At 43.6% G+C, this 25,541-nt stretch overlaps 2 protein-coding genes across 3 annotated transcripts in view; one reads left to right on the forward strand and one right to left on the reverse strand.

The window, feature by feature from the left end:
* The window catches only part of mocs1 (molybdenum cofactor synthesis 1), a 44,999-nt gene extending 41,209 nt beyond the window's left edge, over nucleotides 1-3,790 (forward strand). The window contains exons 11-14 of one of the 2 annotated variants that reach the window (XM_052153552.1): nucleotides 1,603-1,737; nucleotides 1,953-2,110; nucleotides 3,419-3,515; nucleotides 3,692-3,790. In XM_052153552.1, the coding sequence (XP_052009512.1) occupies nucleotides 1,603-1,737; nucleotides 1,953-2,110; nucleotides 3,419-3,433 (308 nt within the window). In that variant the 3' untranslated portion in view covers nucleotides 3,434-3,515; nucleotides 3,692-3,790. Of the gene's footprint in view, nucleotides 1-1,602; nucleotides 1,738-1,952; nucleotides 2,111-3,418; nucleotides 3,516-3,691 lie in introns of those variants that run through there. The other variant, XM_052153556.1, reaches the window with a different exon arrangement.
* The window catches only part of daam2 (dishevelled associated activator of morphogenesis 2), a 190,111-nt gene that overhangs the window by 24,758 nt on the left and 139,812 nt on the right, over nucleotides 1-25,541 (reverse strand). Inside the window, 8 exon segments of the mRNA XM_052153546.1 lie at nucleotides 3,246-3,306; nucleotides 3,430-3,537; nucleotides 3,718-3,886; nucleotides 13,235-13,323; nucleotides 13,865-13,971; nucleotides 14,480-14,564; nucleotides 15,720-15,826; nucleotides 20,753-20,782. Of these exon segments, the coding sequence (XP_052009506.1) occupies nucleotides 3,246-3,306; nucleotides 3,430-3,537; nucleotides 3,718-3,886; nucleotides 13,235-13,323; nucleotides 13,865-13,971; nucleotides 14,480-14,564; nucleotides 15,720-15,826; nucleotides 20,753-20,782 (756 nt within the window).

Here is a 25,541-nt window from a genome sequence, read left to right on the forward strand (position 1 = left end):
CATGTGTAAACGTTAACTAAGCGAGAAAGACAGTAGCCATATCACCCTGCATCTCTTTCCTGGTTGCCCACTAAAGCTAAGCAGGGTTGAGCCTGGCCAGTACCTGGATGGGAGACCTCCTGGGGAAAACCAAGGTTGCTGCTGGAAGTGGTATTAGGGAGGCCAGCAGGGGGTGCTCACCCTATGGTCTGTGTGGGTCCTAATGCCCCAGTATAGTGACGGGGACACTATACTGTAAAAAAGGCACTATCCTTTGGATGAGATGTTAAACCGAGGTCCTGACTCTCTGTGGTCATTAAAAATCCCAGGACACTTCTCGTAAAGAGTAGGGGTGTAACCCTGGTGTCCTGGCCAAATACCCCCCATTGGCCCCTATCTACCATGGCATCGTGTTAATCTCCATCCCTGAATTGGCTACATAACTATACTCTCTCCTCTCCACCAATAGGTGGTGTGTGGTGGGCGTTCTGGCGCAGTATGGCTGCCGTCGCATCATCCAGGTGGATGCTGCACTCTGGTGGCGGTTGAGGAGATTCCCCCTATACTATGTAAAGCGCTTTGAGTGCCTAGAAAAGCACTATATAAATGCAAGGTATTATTATTATTATCTTTTTTGGTAGGCTAAAAATGGGGGTTGGGGACCAGGGGACCAGGGGTGTGTGTATAAAAATATAAATATATTAACATATCAGGTATATGAGGTCTGACTCTGGTGTGGATGGGGGGGTAGGTGCGAGACGAGGCTTCAGCATTTGTGTAGCAGCTATTCTGCAGAGTAGTGAGTGTATAATTGGCTACTGTATCGTGAATAATTGTGTAATTGGAAAGAAGGATGCCATGTGATTATGTAGATTTAACCCTGCCTTTTAGATAGAGGCAAGGGTGGTGGAAGAGGGACATTGTCAGGATGAGGAGGAGGATGCCAGTCGAAATTCAAGCAAGAAAAGGGCCAGAACAGGAGCTGCAAAGTACAGTACAAAATCCAGTAGTGCCTGGAGTACAGAGTGGCCTTTTATAAAACCTGGCACCACCCAGCACCATTTCTGGTGTGACATCTGCAGGCGCGAACTGGAGTGCGGCCATCAAGGGAGAGCGGATGTGCAGAGGCACATCACCAGTGACGGTCACATAAAAAAAACTCTTGAAAGCTCCCAGAAAATACACAGTTTATTTTGTTCAAGAACTGATGAACTGAATCTTGAGACTCAGGTGATTAGTAAATTAAGATCCATGCAAGTGCTCACATAGGCTCACGTTCAACTTCAGATGTTAAATTACATCTTTTTATGTATTATGTATTTTATGTACTAAAGGTAACTCTATTATGTTTCTCATTTTGCAGACTAGGAGGGCAGAGATCAAGGTTGCGGTGGCCATGGTCAACCATAATATTCCTTTAGCATTCGCTGATCATCTTAGTCCTCTTTTCAGGGAGTGTTTTCCAGACTCAAAAATTGCAAAGAAATATTCCTCAGCGAGAACCAAAACGTCGGCCATCATTAATGGGGCAGTCAGTCCCTATCTTTTGTCTGAGCTTGTGAAACACTTAAGGAAGAAACATTGAACTGCTCATTTGCATTAATCAATGATTTATCATTTCAGAGTTTTGTGTGTTCTGTGACACGACTTACATGGAGACGCTGCTTCATGTGAGCACACGGTGGCTGAGTCTGGAGCAGGTTGTGACCCGTATTCTACGCCTCTATGCTGCACTCAGGAGTTATTTTGGAAGCTGCGGTAAGTATTGACCTAGTGTATGCTTTATAAACCTATTGGCTGAATATCACTTGCTATGGAACCCTATCCTGAGTAAAGTATAACATTACAAGATGTACAAGTAGGGATCAATGATTTAAATTTTCGAGTAAAAGTTCATTTTTCATTCAATAACTTAATTCAATGTTGCATTGATTCATTATACACAATGTGAAATATTTTATTTTTACTTTCAGATGAGAAACAAGCAAGGTGCATCCGATTGCGTGTGCTGTTTGAAGATCCAATGACTGAAATTCACCTGCTCTTTTATCAGTCCACGCTGATCATCTTTACACACTTCAACCTTCTCTTCCAACGTCAAGACCCCTCCGTCTACCTACTACATGACCAAGTACGTAACACTCAATGTTGCAAGTAGTTAATATTACAGATTATTACATGGAACAGTTTATTTGTTCTAGTTTACAAGGCACTTGTAAAGACTTTTTGTGAGCACCTATATAAATAAATGAAGGTTTTCAAGAAACTTTCCCCCTTTTTTTTACAAAAACATCAAACATTGGGAAATTAATGTAATCGGTGTAGGTTTAGATGGTAAGAGGTTTGTGGTGGTGGTGGCAGCAGTGGCCGCCAGCCAAAATTTCCAGTAGGCCGCTGCATGTGCATGTTTGGGGAGAAATCTCACTCCAGGCAAATCACCAAAGTTGGCAACCCTGTAAACCTAAACTTAATTACAATAACAATTAACAATATTGACCCTGAATATATATACCTTAGCTAACCTTAACATTTAACAAAATATTATTTTCCAATCCTTTGCAAGCACTGTTATTACCTTCAGGCAATACAAATCTAGTAAAATTAGAATACCCTGATAACACAACATAAACACTTCATACTGAACTGCACAAACACCTACTGCTGCTAAAATTAAGGCTAACATAAACTATTCACCCAAAATCCTAGCTTTATGTGCACCTCAGCCCACTGGCTAAATGTTTTTCCTTTAATTACTTAATGAATACTGTATACACAATGGTTTAAAACATTGATAATTTAGTTATTCTGATATATTGTCAGGTTGTTGAATGCAGGCGAATAGGATTATTTGAGAAGATTTGCGGCCTACCACTAAAGTCATGGAAAAGGGAATTTTTATTGAATTTGTTTTGAATGGCGTCACGACCAAAAATGTTTCCCTTGTCAAATCAATTCATAGCTTGTTTTCTTCCAAGAAGCAATCAAAATGCTCATGGGACTTTGTCTTAGTCCAAACACAAAAAGAAGGAAATGTGTGGGCAAATTTACACCTATCTACACATAATATCCTATTTACACAAAATACATAAGATTCAAATGTTAGAGGTTGTGCTAGAGTGATTGGAGTCATATTTTTCAAATGTAAAAAATGGTAGAGAAATGTCAATATCTAAACATCTGCCAAATAGACAGCAGCAACAGTGCAATAAAGAAAATAAAAATAAATGCCTGGGCATTTTGGATGAGAAAGCTGATAGATGACTCACCACCTCCAGAGCTTTCAGGCCACTCTTAATGCTGAACACTTCCTTCTCCAGCTCAGACAAACTGAGAGAGCAGAAGCAAAAAAAAAAACAGTCAAGCAAATTATATACCAATCAACTGCCTAAATTCACCATAAAGAGCAAATGCTAATGTTTATGATTTATGACAATCTAAGGTGGGACTTACTTGACTTTGGCAGCCTCTGGTATGCTGATCAGGTCCTGTTGAATGTTGAGGGTGTCAGAAAAGTTCTTCTCAAAGATCATGATCAGGTAGTGCAACATGGTGATATTCCTGTTGAAGAAGTACCAGTGTTATTAGTCCTCATGTAATGACTGTGTGAGCTTAAAGACCACAGTTGATCTAGTAATCAGTGACATCTGATTCATTAAGTCATTCTATTTAATTTGTTCTTTGTAATGATTTGGTTGAATGGATATGTTTGCAGATCATCTGTACAAATTGGCCTTTCACCTGTCTATACTTGACTTGGTGTCTACGATCTTGTTGAGGCTGGACACTTTGAAACCGTAGGCATTGCCCCTCTGTCCTTTGTTCATGAAGTTCCCGAAAGCCAAAACCACTTCCAGAACCTGTGTCAGAAGTTTACTTTTCACCACCTCACGTGACGCGCACAGAATAGCTGAAAATGAAAAGAAGGACAACAAAGATGTTACTGAATCCTCCATGATGTTTATCTATAGTTCTATACTTCTCTCACACACTTTGCAGTTATTTTCTGCAGTATTATGTCTGGTTTTTTTTAGGTTATGGAATAAAGGGTTAGCCCAACAAAAATGTAAGTTCTGTCATGATTTACTCTCACCAACCTGTGTGAATTTCTTCTGTGGAACACAAAAAGAGCTGTTAGGCAGAATGTTATCACTGATTTTTTGAAGCGACACTAGGGGTCTTTCTTGAAGGCCTCGGTTACCTCTGAACTTGATAAAAGGCCAATGAGAAATTGGCAGATAGAATTTGCATGTCCCTCCTCCGGACATATGGGTGTAAAAGGAGGGAATCGTGCATCTGTCTATTCAGGTTTTGCACTGAGGAGCCAAGAATGAGTTCGGCTGTTACAGTGGCTTGGTACAGCGTCGTGGCCAGAGGGACACAATGTCACATTCCCTCCATCAGGGAACAGGGGTTACAATAGATAACTAGACATTCCCCGTCTGTCACTCACTTGACGTTGTGACGAATGAAGCGTCACTAGGGTCCCTATTCAATCACACCATACGCTGAACCGTGTACGTGAACTGCTGACGCAGGTGCGGGCAGGCATTTGTGTGCCAAAAAAGCAGGCTGCGTCAGATTGCACATACCCTTCCCCAACACCCCATAAAATAAATTTCATAAACATTTTAGGTTCCCAGCATCCCCGAAGGGGGGGAACAAGCGGCATGCCATGCATGGGAGCAGGCCGCACCTTTTCTCTCTCTATGTATCTCGCATATAAATGAATAATCCTTATCCCGATGCGATCTTAATTCCATTGAAAGCCATGTTCCGTCTGCTCATCGAGGGCATCCCCCTGCGGCTTCTAAACAACAGGCAGCTCTTGCTTCAACCTGGGCCAAGCTCTCAGCCCCAGAGTAGTTCTTCCCGCTTGGCCATTTAACGCTATAACACTTATCGGTGAAGGCATTATTTTCCAACTCCTATTCTTTCAGGGGAAAAGACCCCACAGAGACCACATCCTGCCCAGGCTGGGGGAGGTCACATGGGTTTTCTGGCCACCTGTGGAAGTGGCGTGGTGGTAGATCCTACCTAGCGAGGGAGGAGTTTCTATAAACACAGCGACCGGGAGGCAGAGGGGACTGCCCAAGGGAGACGCGTGTCCGCCGGCAGGGGGACACTACCACGGAAAATACACAAAGGGGGATCCACGATGCACCAAACCCAGTGGAGCACCTATTCCAGTACAGAGTAGTTAGTACCCATAGTGGGTCTGGTCTGGAATTCCTTGTGAACTCTCCTGGGGGAAAGAATGCACGTGATTGCATCAGTGGAGGGGAAGGGCACTATGTGCAAGCGGAACACCTGGTCAGCCGTTCCGCATTACCGAGTTCTACGTGCTCGGACCTGAAAAAATATGGGATGAGACCGACTCAACCCTGAGATTGTAGAATCTCGTTAAGGTGTTGGGTGTTGCCCAGCCCGCCAATCTGCAGATGTCTGCTAGGGAGGTGCCGTTGGCCAGTGCCCACGAGAATGCCACACTGCTAGTAGAGTGTGCTCGAACCCGCAAGGGGCTGACGCGGCCTGGGTCTGATAGGCCAGCCATGGCATTGACGACCCAGTGGGCAACCTCTGTTGGAGACAGCACCCCTTTCCGCTGTCTGCCACAGCAAACAAAGAGCTGGTCAGAACATCTAAAGCTCTGTGTGCGGTCCACATAGGTACGCAAAGCACGCATTGGACACAGCAACGATAAGGCTGGGTCCTGAGGCAGATTCGCTTGCAGGTTCACTACCTCTGATGGAGTTGTAGGAACCTTGGGCACATAGCCCGGTCGAGGTCTTAGGATGACGTGAGCATCTGCCGGACCAGACTCCAGACAAGTGTCGCTGACAGAGTATGCTCGCAGGTCCCCAGCTCTCTTGATGGAAGCAAGCAATCAGGAGGGCCGTCTTCAAGGAGAGGGTTCCAAGCTCGACTGACTCGAAGGGGGTTTCTGAAGGTGCGAAAGGACCACGGAGAGATCCCATGAGGGGAATAGGCATGGCCTGGGAGGGTTCAGCCTCCGGGTGCCTCTAAGGAACCTGATGATCAGGTCGTGCTTCCCTAAGGACTTGCCATCCACTGCATTGTGGTGAGCTGACATGGTGGCTACATAGACCTTCAAGGTGGAGGGGGACAGCCTCCCCTCCAGCCTCTCCTGCAGACATGAGAGCACTGACCCGACTGTGCATCTCTGGGGGTCTTTGGGCCTGACCCGAGGAACCAAACGTCTAGCCATGAGCACCTCCCTAGCAGACATCTGCAGAGTGGCGGGCTGGGCAACACCCAACACCTTTACGAGATTCTACAATCTCAGGGTTGAGTCAGTCTCGTCCCGTATTTTCTCAGGTCCGAGCACGTAGAACTTCCAGTCCAGCCCATGCTCATGGCGGCCTGGGAAAGCATAGCAGGCATCTGTGCATCAGGCTCAGACTGGACGAGCAAACCCAAAGGTGGCAGCCCAGTCGAGTCATCAGCATCCGACGCACTCTGATGCAGCGGCGAAATCATCATCTAGCTTGTGGGGTCCGAGGGAGACATCAGACTGGCCGTGGGGACTCGGATGGAAGCAAACGAGCGTGCTGGGGGTCGGATGGTTTGTGGGTATTTACCCGGCAAAACCGAGCCCACTGCACTCCCCAAATCGGCTTCAACGTCAGCTGCGCCAGCACCAATCCCATAGGAAGGAGGAGCAGCGGGGGGGGGTGGTGGGGTGTGGCTGAAGTGGCTTTCTCTTGGAGGAAAGAAAGCTGTGACCGCAACGTTGCCATGGTTATGTTCTTACAATGAGAACATGAACCATTCATAAAACGCTACCTGCATGTGTTCGCAGCCCAGACATGCGAGGCAGCTCTTATGACCGTCAGAAGCGGAGAGATGTCTGTCGCATACAGAAACTACACAACAGCGGATAGACATCTTTAAAAAGACGCGTCTTTAAAAAGACATTCAACGCCAATGTGTATATTCTTTTAGAGGAAATATACTCTTTTACAGGTCTATTTGCTCTTTAAGGAAACACTGTCGAAGTGCTCAGAGGCGTGGACTGCACTAGCGTGTAGAGAAGGGAGAAAGCCGCTGGTAATGCACTGTAGGATCCAACAGCAATGCTCTTAGAGGCGAGAGGAACAGTAATGGAACACCAGCTTGCTGAACACACAACCGCTCGGCTCTGAAGAAAAAATCTGAATGGACAGATGCAAGATTCCCTCCTTTTATACCCGTATGTCCGGGGGTGCCTATATTCCTTTCCTTTTTCCTCAAACAAAACTACTTTATTGCATAAGAAAATAGCCAATTGGAAAATAGCCAATGATTATGGATAACCTTTAAACTTAGCTTGACAACCCATGTAAAAATAAAGCACTCTTGGCATTCTGTAAAATATTTTCTTTTGTTTTTCCACAGATAAAAAAACTATTGCTTTTCGTCATGAGCACAATTTTTATCATCTGAAAGATGATATATGTAAGATATTGTAAGATGTAAGAACAATTAGCTTGCAAATTTGTAAAACCCTGTATTGAAAACAAATCATTATGCATTAACATATTTATAAAGGACAGAAGACCAATTGTGGACCAACTATAATCAACACACATCAATATTCAAGATTAATGCATCTAAGAGTGTCAGTGTGTACAAAGTAGCCTTCTCTGATGAAATTTCCCACTTTTTCTTTTCTCTCAGTTCCATAGTTAATTTTTCCACAAATGAATCCATTCAGAGCACCATTTCCCACAAAGTCCTAATTACTGAAAAATACTGGTACATAGCTGATTTTTGACCTCACTGTGAATGTTGTGAACTTTTCATTGAAATTCCCATTAAGTCTGCTTTAATGCAGCCGCTCCAGCAGGATCAAGAAATAGCACACAACTTTGATGGCTGTCCACAATTTTCCCGCCACCCCTTTCCCACAAGAAGCATTCTCCCGGAGGAACACTGCCAAAGTAAGACTCTATTTGCTTGGATGTTAAAACATTCAAAATACCTTCCTGTTGACATGATTTAATGTGGAAGGCTAGGTCAGAAAAAATCTGTATTCGCTCCTCTGTGTGGATGGTACCCATTCTCCCTGCTCTATAAAGCTTGAATAGACAGCACTCTTCCATTTAGTGTCATGGGTGGCAAGTGGTTTAGTATTTACAACTTCAGATAGGGCATGACAATATCAAGTTAGGGAAAGTGTCATATTATAGCATCCATATTTTTCACCTTAGTGCTCGCAATTTGCTTTTGGGAATTCCTGGATTCTTGTCAATGTTGGAGACGCATAACATAATCTGCATTGCAATTATTTCTTTATCAATATTAGAGGTCAGGGTACCGAAAATTTTATGTTAAAATTCAGAAAACATTGTGGATAACCAAGATGTAATGGTGTCTGTCTTTGCTGCCATTTAGAAGAGAGAGACAGAGCGAGAGAGAGGCTTAATTAATCAAGTGATCCTAAAAATGGATAGTTCACCTAAAAATAAAGCTTGACCCTCTTTTGAAACCAGTATGATTTTTTTGTGGAACTATGTTCAAAGCATTCTTAAGCCATATGATGGCCTTGAATGGGGAACAAACAGAAATGTTGGTTATTAGATTAAATCTTTCCATATACTGCAGCCTTCAAATCCTGTATGTGTTTAAATTCAAAATAGTTGAAGGCGTCACACTGTGATTGGTCCCAAAATGCACACAAAACCAATGATGTTTGACATTGCTGATTTTAAACCTGGTGCAACATCTGCCAACATGTGGATTGGTCTGTTACTCACAAAATGCTATTGTACAGTGTAGCCCAGGCTTAATAATGGAAAACACTATTTAGCTGTTTAGTCTGATAAAGTCACTATGGGTTAATTACATTTTTCTCATCTTTGATGGATTTGTTAGTGAGCAAATGGGTGAAATCTATGAGGCAGTGAGCTGACCAATCAGCTGTCAGCTAAGCTCCGTTACAGTTATGCCTCTAGGTTTGCGTCTCTGGACGTTCTTTTTGGCGCTGCACCTGAGCATAGGAGGCTGCGTTATTCATTTGGTAAGACAGAAAAAAAACGACAGAGTGAATTAAACATATTCTAAAATGTGTATTACATATACTGCCTATACCTTGTTGTACAGTAGAGATTAAAAGAGAGCTGTGCCTGAATCCACTGTTGTCAAGGAGATAAAAGCAGTGAATTCCACTAAAATGGTGAGATGGTTACCTGGTTACCCAACTGTGATTTCGCTAGCATTTATGCTAATCGGCGCTATGGGTAAAGCAATGCAAAGGTGCTAACTGTGTAAAGCTAATGTGAGCCTGCTGTAGTCATATGCTAATAGGGTAATTAGGCACCATAGGCTAGCGGAATACTAGTTACTACCTGTGAAAGGAACTAACGTTTTTGGTTGTGTGATATAAATAGAAATGGTACCTTTCCATACTGTGCTCAGTGTTAAATAATAATTGTTGAGGCAGAGCTGACTGCTACCAACCACGTCCATAGGTGGCGGATAATGGACATCCCTTCAGATATGAAGGTAAGCTACGAAATAAGCTGGGGGCTCCGTGCGGTGGTCCCCAGTCGAATAAGTAGCCGCGGAGGTCTATCAGGTATGGAGGGACTAGATGAGTGGCATCACTAGATCCGCTGCAAAAACTCCATTTATGCCAATGATACTCCTCGACATGGCGAGTGCAGTCCACCATCAACTAAGACTGCTGCCTCCACTGCTCTGTGGGTCGTCTTCCGTGAGCATTTCGTCTCCTCAAGACAAGGCCGCGTTGGGGACACACGAGAGGCAGGCTCAACAGACAGAGACCTGGCAGCCCCCTGCAATTCCACCGTCCATCCGGTTGTCTAGATTTCATCTCCTGCCACTGGAAACTGGATTCTGGAGTGAAGCTGTGGAGATAGGGTCTGCGCACCCCTCTCTTCACATTAAATCCACTCTTTGCGTATGCTGTCATTTCACCGTAAAGTCCTTCGGCGACAGGGTAAATGTGACGGAGACAGGTCATGGATCAGACTGGCAGCCTCTAGCCTGAGCCCTGCATGGAGGTGGCACAAGCATGATGGTCGTTGTGTGGACGGGTTGGAACAGCGTCCACCTTCGGCAGCTTCTTGTGTGACTGAGCAGCCCTCTTCAGGGTCCGCACTGCTCACCCCCTGCCGGGGGAGGGCCTAGAAATGGTGACCCAAACACTGCCTGTTCCCTACACTCTTGGGCGGCCCACCGCTGTCGCCAAGGCATCCCATTACACGGTCGAAAATGTAAATATAAGTCTAAACTATTAATCTTGGCTACATGGAATGTACGCACACATCTTGATGTGCAGAATGGAACTGACAGACCCCGCAGATGCACTGCCCTGGTTGCGAGCGAGCTTAACAAATACAACATTGACATTGCAGCTTTGAGTGAGACCCGGCTCGCAGGAGAGGACTCGCTAATAGAAGTCGGGCAAGGATACACCTTCTGGAAGGGTCTTCCAGAAGATTCCCACCGTCTACATGGAGTAGGTTTTGCTATCAAAAGCAGACTGCTCCAGAACATTCCAGAATCTCCTGTGGGAATCAGTGAGCGGCTAATGACTTGGCGTATTCCTCTTGCGAAGGGTCGCTATGCAACCTTGGTAAGTGCTTATGCACCAACTCTGGATGCTGAAGAAAGCATCAAAGACGCTTTTTACGAGTCTCTTGACACAGCTCTCCTCAAAGTATTTCTGCTCATTTCTGCTACCTTGGAAGCATTCTAACACCCACCTGCCTCATAAACAACGAGATCCAGGAACGCATAAATCTCGCCGCCTCTGCCTTCGGCAGACTTCGATCTCGAGTCTTTGTTAATAAAGCTCTCCGTACCTTCACCAAAGTGGCCGTCTACCAGGCAGTCTGCGTTTCCACCCTGCTGTTTGGTGCAGAAGCATGGACTCCCTACCGCAGGCATATTCGGTGTCTTGAGGGTTTTCACATCAGATGCCTCCAGCGCATACTAGGAGTCACATGGAAAGACAAAATCCCCCACACGGACATCCTACAGCACACCAACTCCAGCAGCATGGAGGCAATCCTTGCTAGGCGGCAACTGCGATGGGTTGGACATGTTATCCGCATGCCCTCCCACCGCCTACCCCGGGAAGTCCTCTATGGGCAGCCAACAGGAGACCTGGGGGTCAGAAGCGTCGCTACAAGGATCACCTCAAGGAGACCCTGAAAATCTGTGGCATCAACCCTGGAGTCCTACAAACAACAGCTGCCAACCGACAGGCATGGAGTTCTGCATGCGATCTGGGGGCCCAACAGATCAAATTACAGCGCGCTCAACAGAGAACTGAGCTGCATCAGCGCAGACACCAATGCGCACAGCCACAACTATATCGATACCCAGACTTTTTAGGAAGGATGTAATTTTTGATGTAAATGTACTTTTGATATTTGAGAGAAATGTATATACTTTTGATACCTGAGAAGAAACAAAAGAGCTGTTGTACAATGAGGGAGATATTTTGATATTGCATTATAGGTGTACTGAAATATGATTTCATTTTATTTTATAGTAGCCTGTAGCAGTCCATTTAATCACTGAATGGTAATTGAGAGAAATTATCTGGATTTATTTATAGGTCAGGTTTTGGTAAAGAGTTGGAAACATCCTGTAGCTGAGATCCTTTCCACAGAGTGATACAGATCCAGATGATCTCCCAGAGATGCCCAGTCCAGGTGGCTGGGTGGCGAGCCAACTGTGTTTGATTCTGACTTTAAACGGATTGTCAGGATCTCCTTCTTCATCCTTATGGTGGTAGGACAAACACTGACATAAACTCAAAAGGGCCCCAACGTTGGTTACTGAACTCTTGTCAATGAAGGCAAGTGGAACTGAGCTCAAAGAAATTTAAAGACAAGGGATTTATTTATGTGCGCACTTTATTATTTTAGTTTGTTATTTTTCATAATTGTTTTCTTATATGTATGTACCAGCCATATGTAATTAATACACTTGTTACAAACTGTCATTCTGGTGTGGTATTCTTTTTATTGAGATTCAATTCTCAGGCTCTTAACAATTTAGCATCTTCTGATTCTGGTCCAAGTTCACATTAATGATAACCTCTAAGACTACTTTAGACTACTACACTTATGTACATTATTACTACCTCGTAATAAGGGTTACAACAGCTTTAGAAGAACTGGAATATAGCACACAAGTTATATGGACTTTATGGTACATTTATGTTGTGGCTATTTTTGGAGCCCCTGGTCTTTATATGCTGCTTTCATAGTGTGGAAAAGAACATTCTTCAAAATATCTCTATTTGTCTTTCACGGAAGAATGAAATCATACAGCTTTGGAATGACATGACAGTCCCTTTAAGGTTCATTATTAGCATACTTAATGTGCAGAGAGAGGTCGTAAAGGAATAGTTCACTCAAAAATGAACATTTTCTTATAATTTACTCACCCTCATAACATCCCAGACGTGCATGACTGTCTTTCATCTGCTGAACACAAATTAAGATTTTTAGAGGAATTTCTCATCTCTGTAGGTCCATACAATGCAAGTGAATGGGTGGTGGTGGTGAAAATCCACATAAAAGTACTCAAAATAAAGTACTCTGGTGGTTAAAAACGTATCTTCAGAAGTGATCTGATAGGTGTAGTCTTATGTATTACTTTTATGATCCTTTTATGTGGATTTTGGAGCTTCAGCATTTTGGCACCCATTCGCTTCCATTATGAGGACCTACCGAGCTGAAATATTCTTTTAAAAATCTTCACTTGTGTTTTGCAGAAGAAAGAAAGTCATACATGTGCCAGGAGGGTGAGTGAACCAGAAGAGAATTTTCATTTTTGGGTGAACTATCCCTTTAACCCAGCTCTTAGGGCAGCTTCTGTTCAAACACAATCCTTTGCAAGCACACATACACACACCATGCCCTTGTTCTTGAAAAGATTTTAAACTCTTTGAAAAAAAAAAAAAAAAAAAAGAAAGCAGTGTTTATAAAAATGACTCTCCCCTCTCAACATGTGCCAGCTTTCCAAAACAGCCTCTGTGGAAACACTGTTCTTTATTTTAACTGGAGAGAAATTCAAGTGAAAGAGCCACACACTCACAAACATACCAGTCCTGACTCATGCTCTAATATCCGCTTCTCTCACCAAATTCTCATACAATCATACAACAGTTGTAGGCCTCTATCACTTCAGCGTACATCTGCTAATTGGAAGTTTGCGCTAATATGCAAATAAATATCCACAGCGACACGAAGTCCCCAATAAACCTACTAACCTTCAACCTTGGGCTTAGTCTCTGCCAGACGCTCTGCAAACTTCTTTTTGAAGAAAAGAGACTGCAGCCTTTGTTGATAGTGGTCAATTCTGAAGGCAAGTAAGAAGTGTAGTTAAACAATGATTGAAGTTCAACCATTTGAGTGCAGCCTTCATGGCAAGTGTCATTTTCTTTTAGCAATATATATTTTATTTTTTCTTTCTCTCTCTCTCTCTCTCTCTCTCTCTCTCTCTCTGTGTATACATACACACACACACACATATATATATATATATATATATATATATATATATATATAAAGAAAATGATATACAGTTTATATGTATACAGGGGAACACTATATGAATAGCACAGACTATTATATTAAATATACATACTATTATATATTATAGAGAGCACAGTCTTTACAGTTCTGCTTCTTTAGGCTTAAAATATGCAGGAAATACATAGCCCATAAATCATTGCTTACCTTAAGCTGTTGTATGCTTTGTCATTCATGCAATTCAATTTGAAAAGTTTTGATAAAGGATACATTATTCTTTATTTATCCAAATCATTTTTTCAAAGTCATATATCATTTTGCTTATTTATCAAATGTATTTTATCTAAACATCAATCATCCAGCTGTACCTGCTCATCTCGAACAAGAAGCAATCAGCACGGGCCATGCGCTCAAGTTCATGCTTGTGTTCTTCCAGAAGGTCAATATCACCTTTCTCAGGAACAAACTTTAGCAGCTGTAAATGTATGAATAATGAAATACATGAAATGTATGTTGTTTTTCTTTTCTTTTTTTCCTTTTTCTTTTTTTAATAATATAAATAATTTGTGAACTCTGTCATCCAAAAGTATTTGTCAGTGAGTTTTAGAGTATGTCCCTTATTTTAAGTAGGTCCCAATAGTAGGTAGTACTAAAAAATAATGCATTTTTTTTTAAACAAAAAGGTTGTATTTTGTCAACCCTATCAGCTCTCAACTCCATCAGCCTTTCTGACAGTCTGAGGGAAACCACCTGTATTGTCATTTCATTCCTAATGAGATAAGGTGCTTTTATTTTGATCAATTTTTAATAAATATTTGACATGGCAGTGTCAATACATATTAATGTATAGGCAAAGAAAACCCCAGATTTTGAGATGCAATTCTGGAGGTTTTATACTAAAATATAACTGAGTACATTTGTTTTCTTTTTTTTTTCAATTCTGTAGCAATTGGTCTCATTTCTCAATAAACTGCAGCACTCACCTGTTCTAACATATCTTTAGCAAGTTCTTCTCTTTCGTCCATCTCTAGAATGGCTCTCTTTATTTCCTCATTGCTCATTTTTAACCTGCATGGACAGAAAAGTGTTCATGTGAAGGGTTCATTTTTTACATGTAACATATTAATTAGTAAGTTGAAGGACAAGGGTTACACTACAGAGCATAACCAGGAGGATGCTCTGTTGTTTCATGTACCATGAGAGGTTACATGTGGCCTCTAGTGATCTTTAGTATTTCTGTTAATCAATGTTCCCTCCTTTTAGCATCTAATCAATAAGGATCTTGCTGCATCAAAAAGCATGATCAATCTCTTCCTGGCCTCATTAAATCATCATGTGGCTCCTGGGTCATCTGGAATCGAATGAGTTGGCTCAGAGTCTAGTATTGGCTCTATAAACCATAAACATGCTATGTTTTTAACAGGGATGCTAAACTTATGAGAGGTGAGAAAGGTTAGAATGTTGTATTGATGGTTTTATTTAAAGTTTTATTTGTTTTATTAGTTTTATTTTATTTAAAGTTTTTATTTGGTTTTACTTGTCGTTTTTTAAAAGATTTTTTATGTGTAAGCTTAAATTAAACCTTTCAGGTAATTTTTTGTAGAAAAAAGAATGTAGAAAATATTTCCAAAAAATTGGGAAAATTAGCTTCAGAAAAGGTGACTTTAGCTGAAAGGTGAGTAGTTTGCATCCCTGTTTAAATGTTAAATGTTGTAACTAATAATTGGAACTGGAAAAAAGCTGTATAAAATTTTATGAGTTGACATTTGCTTTTTCTTGATCGTTAAACTATTTTACAGCACAGCAAAATGGATCCATGTGCATTGTTAGTAATGACACCAAAATACACTACATAAATTCATCTCTCGCGAAATATTGAGACCAAAGTAAGTGTACCAGGTAACACAAGAAATAACAAACTGCATATCAAACATAAATAAATGTAACTCTTGCAGCCACTGGCATTTTGGTTGGTTTTTCACAGCACCACAACAGTAAAGTAGGAAAAGTTAGACCTTTCATAACATTTAAAGATTCCACCAAGTTTGACAAAAAAAAGTGAATGGTTTATCCATGGTGTGAATGCTTATGCTTATCAGTACATTATCTCCTATTATGAAACAATTAGTCAAAAATATCAACAACATAAAAGCTTTTAGATTTTGAATTATGTGGCCTGATAATTTGTTTGGTTGACATTAACAAAGTTAAATGTACACATACTTGGAGAGAAGGATGACACAGTTCTGGGCCCTCCGCCCGTCGATGACAGACAGCTCTTTGACTTTACGTGAGCTCAGGTATAGGTCATCCATAGAGCCTGTCTCTTTCTGCAGAAGAGGAGAAGACCATGATATCATCAGGAGAACAGTTTGACAGCACTCTCTTTACATTAATAAAATGTATGAAAAGACCAGCTAAACTTTTGTTCTGAAAAAAAATTATATAAAGACACCAGTTAAGACTGAGGTTTAACTTGTATTTGTATAAGTAAGAGTTAAATTGGTTTTGTAGGTCCTGAATTACGAGACCACAGTTGTAAACCAATCATCATAATCAATGGAAGTCTACAGGGGAAGCCATTTCGGAAGGACTTACTGTATGTAAAATTTACATTTACATTACATTTATGCATTTGGCAGACCAAAGCGACTTACAGTGCACTAATTACAGGGACAATCCCCCCTGGAGCAACCTGGAGTTAAGTGCCTTGCTCAAGGACACAATGGTGGTGGATGTGGGGATCGAACCATCGACCTTCTGATTAACAGTTATGTGCTATAGCCCACTACGCCACCACCACTCCGACTCCTATGTAAAAGCAGCATCATAAAGCTTTTACTTTCATTAAAGCACTCAAATTGTTCCTGTAGAGATGGGCATGGTGCCACGGCACATACTGTGTGACCCTCACCCCTTCCTGCCATCACTTATTCAGCCCTTGGACAGACCTCTGTATTCTACGGACAGGAGTCCCCCTACAGCAGGTGATCAGAAGCGTTTTAGTTAATACAGACTTAGTTACTACTGCAATGGGCATGCAGCCGCTGGCTCCTGGATAGGGCCACGGCTGGGTTGGCACATCAATTGCCTAGAGTTGCTGGCTGTATTTTTTGCCCTGCGCAGATTCCTGCCACTGATCTGCGACAAGCACATGTTGATCCATTCATACAACACAGCGACAGTAGCGTATATAAATCACCAAGGCGGCCTTTGTTTTCGTCGCATGTCGCAACTCGCCCGCCATCTTCTCCTTTGGAGTCAGCAGCGGCTGAGGTAGCTGCGCACCACTCATGTCCCAGAAAACTTCAACACCACAGCGGATGCGCTGTCACGGCAGATAACGCTCAGCGGAGAGTCCACACTCAGGTGGTCCAGCTGATTTGGGGTCGTTTAGGCAGAGCTCAGATAGATCTGTTTGCCTCCTGAGAATCCACCCACTGCCAAATCTGGTAATCTCTGATGGAAGCCCCCCTCGGCACAGACGTGCTGGCACACAGCTGGCCCCAGGGGCTGCACAAGTACGCATATCCCCCAGTGAGCCTACTTGAACAAGTCCTGTGACTAGGAACAAGTCACTCACGTGGCCCCTTACTGGCCCACTCGGACTTGGTTCTCGGATCTCACGCTCCTCGTGACAGCACCTCCCTGGCGAATTCCCCTGAGGAAGGACCTTCTTTCTCAGGGGCGGGGCACCCTCTGGCATCCGTGCCCAGACCTCTGGAACCTCCACGTCTGGCCCTTGGATGGGATGTGGAAGATCTAAGCAGTCTACCACCAGCTTCCTTAGACATGATCACTCAAGCCAGAGCTCCCTCTACCAGGCAGCTTTATGCCCTAAAGTGCCGCTTGTCGGTTAGGAAAGCACGACCTGATCATCAGGTTCCTTAGATGCGCCCGGAGCCTGAATCCTCCTAGGCCATGCCTGTTCCCCTCATGGGATCTCTCAGTGTTCCTCTCATGCCTTTGGAGAGCCCTGTTTTATCCACTAGAGTCAGTCGAACTAAAGGCCCTCTACTTGAAGATGGCCCTCCTGATCGCGCTTACTTCCATCAAGAGCATTGGGGAACTGCAAGCGTTCTCTGTCAGTGATACTTGCCTGGAGTTTGGTCTGGCAGATTCTCACATCATCCTCAGACCCCGACCAGGCTATGTGCCCAAGGTTCCTAGGACCCCTTTCAGGGATCAGGTAGTGAACCTGCAAGTACTGCCTCGGGAGGAGGCAGACCCAGCCTTAGTGTTGCTGTGTCCAGTGCGTGCTATGCGCAGGCTCCACAGGTTCAGATTATTCCGATAATCTCCTGTGATGTTCCACGGTAAGGTCCCCCTGTCAGTGAACTCATGTCACCCTTGGGCAGAGTTCCTTCTGCCCCCTGGTCAATGTGTTTGTAGAGCTCCTCCCCATTGCGGCAGGACCTACCACCCCACCACCTCCATATGTGGCTGGTAAGCCCATATGACATGTTTTGCCACATGTTAACCTCCCCTGCTGTGTAGGATGTGGTCTCCGCAGGGTCTTTGCCCCTGAAAGAATTGGATGTTGAAAGAACGCCTAACCCGATCCGTGTTATAGGCTATAACGGCTAGCGTGGCCTGCTCCCATGCTAATTACGTCGCTTCCCCCCCACAGGGATGTAGGAACATCTTTTGGGGCATTGGGGAAGGTTACGTGCAGTCTGATGCACCTGCTATTTTTGCACGCAGCAGCTTGCTTGCACCTGCATCAACAGTCCATGTAGCACAGTTCAGTATTGTGGTATTTGTAGATAGGGACCCCTAGTGTCACTACATCGACACAACGTCGAGTGAGTGACAGAAGCGGAACATCTCGGAGGTCGTAACCTCCGTTCCCTGATGGAGGGAACAAGACGTTGTGTCCCTCTTGCCACAACACTGTACTAGCCCCTGAAATGGCTGGGACCTTACTCTTGGCTCCTCAGCTCTGTCTGAACAGATGCATGCTACCTTTTATACCCGTATGTCTGGGAGAGGGGCATGCAAATTCTGTTCTGCAATTCTCATTGGCCTTTTCTCAAAGATAAGAGGTAACCGAGGCTCTCAAAAGAGACCCCTAGTGTCACTAAATTGACACAACGTCATTTTACCAATGCAAGACGAGGCTAGAGGAGACAATGTAATCTCTGTAAAATATTTCACTCAACAATCTAACTTGTCTTTATTTATTCAGACAGTCGTTTCAGACCTGTATGATGTTATTTTTTTCTGTAGAAAAAAGATACATTTAGCAGAATGTTCTTGCTGCTCTTTTCCATAGACTGAAAAGATATAGTGACCAGGGGCTTTAAGCTCAAAAAGAACAAAAAGCCACACTGAAGTATTACAGAATAGTCCAAACAACCTGTGTGCTATTTGTTTCTTGCTATATCTTCTGAAGCCATATGATGAGGAACAGACTAAAAATCTTCCAATCGGCCATCTAAAATCTTATTCTTATGTCCACCTATTCAAACCTGGCATGCCACATTGGGTTAAAAGACCATAGAGGGATACAAGTACTAAAGGGGCTTGCCATCAGTGACATCAAACCTGGTCATGGCATGAAAGTAAATAAAAGATGACAGAATTTTGGGCAAACTAAACCTTTAAGTTTTACATTTTGACTTAGCATATACAGTTGAAGTCAGAACTTTACATATAACTTAACCAAATACATTTCAACTCAGTTTTTCACAATTCCTGACATTTAATCATAGAAAACATTCCCTGTCTTAGGTCAGTTAGGATCACTACTTTAATTTAAGAATGTGAAATATCAGAACAATAGTAGAGTGAATGATTTATTTCAGCATTTATACCTTTCATAAAATTCCCAGTGGGTCAGAAGTTTACATACACTTTGTCAGTATTTGGTAGCATTGCTATTAAATTGTTAAACTTGGGTCAAATGTTTTGGGTAGCCTTCCACAAGCTTCTCACAATAAGTTGCTGGAGTTCTGGCCAATTCCTCCAGACAGAACTGGTGTAAACAAGTCAGGTTTGTAGGCCTCCTTGCTCGCACATCCTTTTTCAGTTCTTCCCACAAATGCTCTATTGGACTGAGGTTAGGGCTTTGTGATGGCCACTCCAATACCTTGACTTTGTAGACTTTAAGCCATTTTGCCTCAACTTTGGAGGTATGCTTCGGGTTATTTTCCATTTGGAAGACCCATTTGTGACCGAGCTTTAACTACCTGGCTGATGTCTTGAGATGTTGCTTCAATATATCCACATAATTTTCCTTTCTCATGATTCCATATATTTTGTGAAGTGCACCAGTGCCTCCTGCAGCAAATGTTTCATGGTTGGGATGGTGTTCTTCGGCTTGCAAGCCTCACCCTTTTTCCTCCAAACATAACTATGGTCATTATGGCCAAATAGTAAAAATAAATTGTTTCATCAGACTAGAGGACATTTCTCCAAAAAGTAAGACCTTTGTCCCCATGTGCACTTGAAAACTGTAGTCTGGCTTTTTTATGGTGGTTTTGGAGCTTCTTCCTTGCCTTTCAATGAATGTCAATATAGGACTCGTTGTACTGTGGATATAGATACTTGTCTACCTGTTTCCTCCAGCATCTTCACAAGGTTCTTTGCTGTTGTTCTGGGATTGATTTCCACTTTTTGCACTAAACTACGTTCATCTCTAGGAGACAGAAATATCTCCTTCCTGAGTGGTATTATGGGCCTTTAGTTCGGTCCAATGGTGTTCATACTTAAGTACTATTGTTTGTACAGATGAATGTGGTACCTTCAGGAAATTGCTCCTAAGGATGAACCAGATTAATGGAGGTTCACAATTTCTTTTCTGAGGTCTAGGCTGATTCCTTTCGATTTCCCCATGATGTCAAGCAAAGAGGCACTGATTTTGAAGATACTGTAGGCCTTAAAATACATCGACAGGTACACCTCCAATTCAGTACACATCCTATCAGATGCTAATTGGCTAATAGTCTAAAGGATTGACATACTTTAATTTTCCAAGATGCTTAAAGGCACAGTTATCTTTGTGTATGTAAATTTCTGACACACTGAAATTGTGATATAGTCAATAAAAAGAGAAACAACCTGTCTGTAAGCAATTGTTGGAAAAGTTACTTGTGTCATGCACAAAGTAGATGTCCTAAGCGAATTTCCAAAACTATCATTTGCTAATATGAAATCTGTGGAGTGGTTACAAAATTAGTTTTAATGGCTTCAACCTAAGTGTATGTAAACTTCTGACTTCAACTGTAGTAGCACTACTCATAATATCCACTCACCTGCTTGAAGGATTGGTTAGTGAGCAGCTCCTGGCCAGGCAGAGGTACAGCAGCAGAGAAGGAACAAAAATATTGGAAGACATGCAGAAGTTAAAATCTCAAGCAGCAGAACTACAGCAGAAGACTCAGCCCAAGATGAATACAGCAGAGATGCTCACCAGCCTAATTTTCATATGCTACAGACAAACAACATCTCCCCGGATTGTAAACAGTGGCTAGCCAGGGTTCCCACACCCTTTGCTTTGTAAATCATCCTTAATATAATTTATAATTATAAATAGTTTTTATAATGTAATTTCCACCTCAATATAACATCATCTTTGTGTAGTATATAAATGATTTGCCACAATCACTTATTCAGTTCAAGAACAAACAAACAAACAAAAAACACAATGAAGTGAAAACAATGAAGCAAAACAAAACAAAACCACACAAGCCATAACATTTTTTTTTTTATATAGATACTGCAGGTGCAGATTTCTATTTGTTTCAGAAATTCAAACCATTATTCCATTTAGCTTAAAAAGTTTCCATTAAGATAAAAAAGGTCCAAAGTTTTAAATGCATATGAGCAGGGAACTTGCTCAAAAAGCAATATATTGCAGATAAAATGTACTGTATTTCAGAGAAGAGAATAACTAGAAAATATAAAATGTCCATGCTTTTTAAGATAAGGCCTGGAAATATATATATATATATATATATATATATATATATATATATATATATATATATATATATATATATATATATATATTTAACATTATCTGATATTTCAAGGTTTTCCATGATTGTGGGAACCCTGACAATTGTGTTTTTATTGTTCCCTTTACAAAAGGCTTCACTTTGATGTTGCGCTGCTAAGCGCTACGGGGGAACAGCTTTCGCTGTGAGCCGAGCTGAAATAATGTGTGGAACGCGTCAATGAACATTGACCGGAATTTATAGCCTCGGTTGATGTAATCATTAGATGCACCTGAGGCCAGGCTATAAATGGATACGTCACCAGGTGTCGTCAGAAACTCTTTTTTCAGAGCGATTCTGTTTCTGTGTGTTTCACACACCCTGTCAAACCTTTCTTTCCTCTGTTAGGAGATAGAATCAGTTAGGCAGTGTGCAGTGAATGTTGTTCTATTTTTCTCTTCTGTTTAGAAAATATTATATATATATTTAAAAAAAAAAGAGAGAATGACTGAAAGCAAGCGGTGCATGTTCCTCTCTTCTCGCTCTATAGCTGAAGACGGCACACATCAGTTTTTGCTGTTTGTTTGGGGGTAAGAGCACGCTGCTCTCGCGTTGCAGCAGGGCGGTGCGCGAGCACTGCGATTTGCTTTAACAGGCAGAGTGCGTCGTGCTCGCCTCGCTTGCTTCGGGAGTCAGCACTCACGAAAAGATCGTTCGTGGGGCTCGTGCATGGATTTGGCTGAGGAGCAAGAGACGGGTTGATCCCTTTCTCTCACTCTCTCCCCAAACCCAGCTGGTCCTTCACATGATCGTTCCGACGCTTCTTCGGATCATGAGGTGGATCGCAATTCTCTTCCCGCCTCCGAGCTTTCCGTCCGCGATAAAAAAATATACGGAGGAATTGCTCGATGTTGTTACTCGTGCGGTTGCCAGACTGGACTGGCCACGCGAAAAGAGACCCCAAACGCTCCAAATTAGGGGATAGATTTTATCTTCCAGTCTAAGAAAGGAACGCCTCATGGGTCCCTTCCTTTCTTTGATAACCTCCATGAAGAGCTTTTTCTCTCATGGAGAACCCCTAAAAAAAAAATATATATATATATATATATATATATATATATATATTTTCTTCCCGTGTTCACATACCCTCGGCGTCATTATATTCGACTATCGTGGGTGCTGAGGCACGGGGTATTCAGTGATGCCGCCCGGTCGAAGAGATGCTTGAGGGCTATCTCTCGCCGGGCTCGGCATCGTCACTTAAAAGCCCTCTCTCCCCTCAAAGCCTTATAGGACAACCTCCACTTTAGTGGGAAGGGCTTATCAAGCAGCAGGTCAGGCTGGTGCTGCTCTGCACACTATGCTGTTTTTCAGGCGTACCAGGCTGACCTCCTGGACGACCTGAGTGTGGGTTCTGCGCTTGACAAGCAAGCCTCAGACCCACCTCGGTCCTGACTGAAGGGAGGCTCAAAAGCAAAGCGTGGCGAGTCGTGCTCCTCCTCCCAGGGATTGGGGACAGTCTCGCCGCCCTCGCCAGCCCCGAAGCAAGACCTCAGGACTATAAATTCTAGTAAGAGAAAACCCTGACGGTCTTGCGCCTAGATTAGGGGTAGCTCCCTCGGGACGGGCGCGTGCTTCACTTCACCCCTCCCGGTACCCCCTCGAAGCCCCTCCATTCCCGCCACCTCTTGGTGTTTCGGGTTGCAGAGGCTTCCGTCAAAATCGGGTGTTTTCGCTGTTCCTGCATTTTATTCAGGACGTGAAACACCCGACAACCCCTCAACAGGAAGTGTTAAAATATAATACCCATCTCAGAGATCCTGGCAGCGTGGAAACTTCTGCCGGATATATTCTTTTCTGTGGGTCTTATAAGGGCGTCAGGATTGAATTCTCTCGCCGCTTTTCCGTGTTTCAACGGCGTGTTCTCACTACCGTAAACCGGATTTCTTTTTGTAAAAACAAAAAAAAAACCTCAATCTCCTGGTTAAAGGGGCCATGGTATGTGTTCCCCTTCCAGAGAGAGAGTTAGGTTATTACACTAAATACTTCCCGTTTCCCATGGAGGGTGAGGGGTGGCGTCTGGCTTAGATCTTAAAGCTTGAACTACCCGTGGGTGTTCAAGTCCAAGATGATGCCTGTCAAGACGGTCGTGTCTCAACCCCTACAACTCGTTTGGCTGATCACCATCGATCTTATGATGCACTTCTATACTTCATTTAGAAGTTCTGCCACAACATGGAAAGTTCCTGAGGTTCACTTCCGGGGGCGAAGTCTTCCAGGGTCAGGTTCTTTCACTCAGCCTAGCCCTTTTTACCCGCACATTCACAATGCATGATGTAGCGCTGGCTCCTTGCGACTCCGGGGCATCTGCATTCTGAATTACGTAGACAACTGGCTGATCCTAGCGCAGTTCCAGGAACTGGCAGTTCAGCACAGGGACATCGTCTTAGCTCATCTGTTTCTCTGGGGTTGAGGCTCAACGCCAAGAAAAGCGTCCCCTCTCCCACTCAGAACAATGTCTATCGGGGCATCGTATGGAGTTCAATTTCAATGCAGGCACAACTGTCTCCCGCTAGGATTGAGTCCATTCAGATCACCCTGAGCAAAGTCAGGCTAGGTCAAGGTTGCACTGTTATCAGTACCAACGATTTCCAGGTCTCAGGGCGAACGCGTCCACAGTGATCCCTCTGGACCTTCTGCTCATGAGACCATTTTTATTGTGGCCAAAAGCCAGGGGATTTCTTCCAAGGGCCAAAACCCCTGGGCTAAATAGGGTTACGCGCCTCAGGCTTCGTTCCCTTCCTATGTGGTTCAGACCCCGGTTTTCTGCCTTGGGTCCCACTCTAGGTGCGTCTTGTTGTCGCAGACTGCTAACGACAGACGCCTCCCTGATGGGCGGGGTAGCGGCCTTAAGTGGTCGTCCAGCTTAAGGGGATAGGAGGGTCATCAGCTTGGTTGTCACAGTCTCTATCTCGGGTTGATGGCTGTATTTCTGGCCCTGAAATACCTCCTCCTGAGGCTGCCATGTCTTGGTGCGGGTGGACAATACAGCGGTAGCCTCTTACATAAATCTTCAAGGAGACCCACGTTCTTGTCAGCTGTATTTCTGACACGTCGGATTCTCCTTAGGGCCCAGGGTAAGCTCCTGTCACTCAGGTCAGTTATATCCCTGGATGCCCGTATATGGGAGCAGATTTACGGTCCAGACAGGAAATACCAACGGGGAGTTAAGAACTCCACCCTAAGGTAGTAGTTGCCCAGAGTTCAGCCAGCAAGGGTTTTTGCCTCTTACTGATAGCACCAGCTGGCCAAACAGGGCTTGGTTCTCGGAGCTAATCTCTTCCCTCGACGGCTCGCCTTGGGCGATTCGAACAGGAAGGATCTTCTATCTCAGGCACAGGGCAATATTTCATCCCTGCCCCAAATTGTGGAATCTTTCATGTTTGGTCCCTAAGGGTACCAACTGAGGGACACAGGGCTCTCTCCTGAGGTTATCGAGACCTTTTTAAATGCCGGGCTTTTTCCACTTGGAACAAGTTTGGGTGAGATCTTAGGGCAGAAGAGGACCTCTTCAGCCTCTATGAATAGCGCAATGTCTCCTCTACTTCTCCCTGAAATCACCCAGCCCCCTTGGGTCTGGATGTTAAGACACATACATGACCCAGAATGCGTCTGTATGTGTTTCTCTCCCGGTTTCTCTGCTCCGGGAGTCTTGGCAATGTTCAGCCAGCAAGGGTCTTGCCTCCTAATAATGGCGCTGCGCTGGCCGAACAGGATATGTTTCTCGGAGTTAATTCCTCTCCTCGACGGCTCGCCTTGGGCGATTCCGAACAGGGAGGACCTTCTCATCCTTGCGGTCATCGAGAGCATTTCAAGTGCTAGGGCTCCCTCCACTTGGAACTGATCTGGGTAGATTTTACAGGGCAGAAGAGGACATCTTCGCCTCTGTTGATAGCGCAATGTCTCCTCTACTTCTCCCCGAGTCGCCCAGTCTCCCCCCTCCCCCTCGGGAGGGGCTGAACAAGTCCCCCCCCCTCCCCCTCGGGAGGGGCCTTCTGCTAAAGTTATTATTACAGAACAAGCTAACTGCCAGTTTGCTTCAGTT

Source organism: Xyrauchen texanus, chromosome 22, assembly GCF_025860055.1.
Source record: "Xyrauchen texanus isolate HMW12.3.18 chromosome 22, RBS_HiC_50CHRs, whole genome shotgun sequence".
Classification (NCBI taxonomy): Eukaryota; Metazoa; Chordata; class Actinopteri; order Cypriniformes; family Catostomidae; genus Xyrauchen; species Xyrauchen texanus.